At 28.9% G+C, this 3,739-nt stretch overlaps 1 protein-coding gene across 1 annotated transcript; it reads left to right on the top strand.

Moving 5' to 3' along the window:
- The first annotated feature begins 2,071 nt into the window (after window positions 1-2,071).
- LOC129909481 (putative gustatory receptor 39b) lies at window positions 2,072-3,446 on the top strand. Its single transcript, XM_055986557.1, has 3 exons — window positions 2,072-3,104; window positions 3,156-3,314; window positions 3,378-3,446. Exons 1-3 carry the CDS (start codon window positions 2,214-2,216, stop codon window positions 3,444-3,446), a joined length of 1,119 nt encoding a protein of 372 aa, XP_055842532.1. The 5' UTR covers window positions 2,072-2,213.
- Window positions 3,447-3,739: the final 293 nt, after the last annotated feature.

Raw genomic sequence — 3,739 nt, forward strand, 5'->3', positions numbered from 1 at the left:
TAAGCAGTTATTTTTGTATAGTAAAATTACCATCAGAAAGAATTACTTTTACCATAAATATTGAAAATAGAAGCTTTCAAATAATGCCTCAAGCTTCCATTCGACAAAAACTCGAACAAAACTAAAATTTCGAATTAATTTTTTTTCTTCTTAAATTTCCTGTTTTTTTATTTTTTCTGAATATGAATAAGAAACCAGCATTAAAATGAAAAAAACAAAACAAAAATCAGCCAAATCGGTTAAGACGTTCTCTAGTTTTTTACAAAATTACGTACGACAATTTTTGTAAAATACAGATTTACTTGAATACTGGAAATTGCTCTGCTGATTTCAAAAGCAAATTAAAAAAAAAAAAAAAATGTTTTCCAGATGAGTATCAATATATCTATCATAATTTCATAGTCACAACCCAAGCACAAATTTCGTGTTGACCTGTGCTATTGGATACTTTTTTTTTTTGTTAGTGTAACTTTTCTAGTATTTAAAAATGTGTTACAGTTTTTACTTGTTTGATGATTTTTTCAATAAAAACAAAATAATAAACAAAGAGTTATTTTTACTTTTAATGTGCCAAGGACCTGTTTAAACTAGATCCCAAACGCTCAAAGTGTTTACTGAAATAAAAATTAAATTCTTTCCTTCCTGCTGGAGTTGTATTGAGAAAGAGGAAGAAGAAATACGTTCTAATACGTGGTTTCACAATTGGACATGTTTTCGATATTTAAGTATGTAGGTACATAGGTTCATATGGGTTTGACTCTTTAGCAGATACTAAATTTAAATTAATTTCATGGTAACTTATGCAACATTAAGAAAATTATCCTATGCATACATAAATAGATATCTTTTGTTAATTTTAATATAAATTAATAAAAAACTAATGGTAAACGGGCCGGAGTTTTAAGTATAAATCGGGCAGGAGTTTTAAGAGTCCGACAGTACATATAAAGATTTTTTGTAAAATTTAGAATCTCAATTTATTTTTAATGAAGATTTCATACATTCAAAAAAAAAAAAATAAATAAATAAAACTAATATATGTTTTTCTTTTTATAATATATTCCTAATATTTTATGAAAACATTAAAAAATTCCTGAACTATAAGGTTTCTGTTACGGAGTGGAATACATCTTCGCGTTCTTTGCGATTGCACAAATCGTACAATATTGACAACTCTGGTCGATGAGGGATATAGTTTAAACTCACGAGTTCCCATCATACTTTAAATAACAAGCTATTTTTTCACAACTGTTATTAGGTATGAAGTAGGTCTAGTGGTTCAAGAAGTGGTTCACTTTGCTGTAGTATGCCCTGTAAATATGAAGGATTCAGCTTCTCTCATGAATTTATCATGCTTCATTTTGTCGGCTTTTTTCAGAAAGTCACCAAAAGTTTCTAAATATTCCCAAAGTTTCAAATCTCTATACATAATTATATTTTATCCGTGTCGAATTAATTTTCAATGTTTCCGTACAAAATATCGATGAATTTCAAGGTGTTTTGAAGTTTTTTACTTAAAAATCGGAAAACTGTAAACGTTGATAGAAAATTTTCAAAATTTGTAAATATCTTAAGTACTAAAAAAAGAGTGCACGAAAAAAATGGTAAGGCATAAAAAAATAACCATCAATACTATGAAAACAACGAAATTATCGTTTATTTTTAACTGGGTAAACGTTGTTTAAAAAAATTCAAAAATAATTTTTTCGTTTACCTACTCTTTTTAGTACCTTCTCAAGATATACACATATGAAATATGTATGAAATCCTTACTCTACATAATATAGCTTTCAATATGAGTCCATTTCAGCGAAAACATACATAAATGGTTTGATAACCAGACATTTTTTTGTCAGCTTTCATTTCATGTTCTAAAATTTCAATATTTCGAAAATCATCTTACTTTTAGTATAATTAACATAATATTTTTTGTTTAAGTGTTGAGTTCTTAGTTCTTCCGCCATGACAGTACCTACGTTCACAAACAATATATTTTGCTTTTTTTCTGCAAAATTAACAGAAGTAAAAGAAATACAAAACAAATTAATTTTGTTCATGATGAATACTTTCAAATCAACATCAATAATCACACTAATAACGTGTTGCAATTAAATAAGTGGAAAAATTCTTTTAACTTAAAACTAATAACATATAAGTATGTAATTAATCAAATTAGTAATCAAACCAAGTGCTGTGTAGTCGCGTCGGTCAAAATGTTTCCCAAGACTAAGTTAAAGTTAATCCTAAGGATATTTGCCTTAGACTCTAGCTCACAAAAACCGAACACTAAACGTGTGCTTACTTCTTTTTCAATGCTTACAATTATAGGAGTGTTTGTAAACATTATTTATGGATTTTCTCTTGATGTGTTTGGTGATGGTTTCATTGTTTCAAGCCTCGCTACTTCGATTGTATATATAAGTGTGGTAATAGGACACATCACTGCCGTACTGGAGTCGTTAGTAAAACGAGAAGAGCATAGTGAATTCTATGAAAAACTACACGAGCTGGATGATATTTTTCGATTTAAACTTGCTCATATGATTCCAGTTACAGGGCATCGTCGAAAGATCACACGGAAATATTGTGCAATTGCATTCGTTGTGTATTTAAGTCTTTGCTTGTATATCGGTTCAATTCTCTCTCATAAGTATGAAGGATTTTTCTGGTATGGAATCATTTCCGTGGTTGTTTCGCGAATGAGATTTATTCAAGCGAGCATTTATGTTGACCTGGTCAATCTTCGTTTCCACCATCTAAATCTTCTTTTGGAACAAATTGATAGTTGTCGGTTACAACGGAAGTACCTTATGTTGGATGTGGATTATTGTGTGATTGACAATCCAAAAAGGATTCTTGTTATTAAATCGATTTACAGAAAACTCCATGACTTAGTAAGCTGCTTAAATGATGTCTTTGGGTGGTCCGTATTGACATTAACTGTGTATTATTGCTTGGATTTTACCTGTAACTGCTATTGGCTTATATTGGCATCAGATCAATATTTGGCTTCATACCACAATTATGAGTGTTTTTTCACTATTATCCCTATTGGGTTGTTGATGACGTCGTACTGTTACGTTTGTTCGGAATGTATTAGAATGGTAAAATTCATAATTATTTTTTGAATGAAAGTTTAATTTTAAATTTTCTAGAGTGATACAACAAAACGATTAGTTCAAAAAATGGTCGTTACAACACAAAACGATCATACCAATGACTTGTTAGATGCTTTTTTGTTACAAATAAATAATCAACCAATTTGTATTCATGCAAAAATGTTCTTCCTAGTAAACTTGAAATTACTGACGAGTGTAAGCAATTTCTCATTAACTGAGTAAAAAATAAATGAATACATCATTTATTTTTTTTTGTAGATTTGTACATCAGTGCTTGGATATTTAGTGATTTTGATTCAATTCCGGTTCACTGAAAATGAGCTTTAAGGTAAAGGACCATATACACATCTACACTGAGAGAAAAAAATTTTAATTTGTGTCCTAAGTATATTTAATTAATTTGTTCTTATAAACTTTCAGCATAACTACGTGTTTGCAAAGTATATTTATTTCATATAAAATAAATTTTAGTTTTTCTGAAAACCGAACATTTGGAATGAAAAATCACACTTGATTAACTTTTAAACATATGAATTGAGATATTTTCGAAAGCGCTTGCGTAAGGTATTATCTGGAAAGTTTGCAAGTATTTTTTAATAGAAAGCAAAATATTTTAAGTA

Source organism: Episyrphus balteatus, chromosome 2 (assembly GCF_945859705.1).
Source record: "Episyrphus balteatus chromosome 2, idEpiBalt1.1, whole genome shotgun sequence".
NCBI lineage: Eukaryota > Metazoa > Arthropoda > Insecta > Diptera > Syrphidae > Episyrphus > Episyrphus balteatus.

Excerpts from the sequence above, each read along its gene's own strand:
- LOC129909481 (XM_055986557.1), top strand. The coding sequence starts at position 2,214 with ATGTTTCCCAAGACTAAGTTAAAGTTAATCCTAAGGATATTTGCCTTA. Across the intron at positions 3,105-3,155 it reads GTTCGGAATGTATTAGAATG|AGTGATACAACAAAACGATT; the intron begins GTAAAATTCATA and ends TAAATTTTCTAG. Across the intron at positions 3,315-3,377 it reads ACTTGAAATTACTGACGAGT|ATTTGTACATCAGTGCTTGG; the intron begins GTAAGCAATTTC and ends TTTTTTTTGTAG.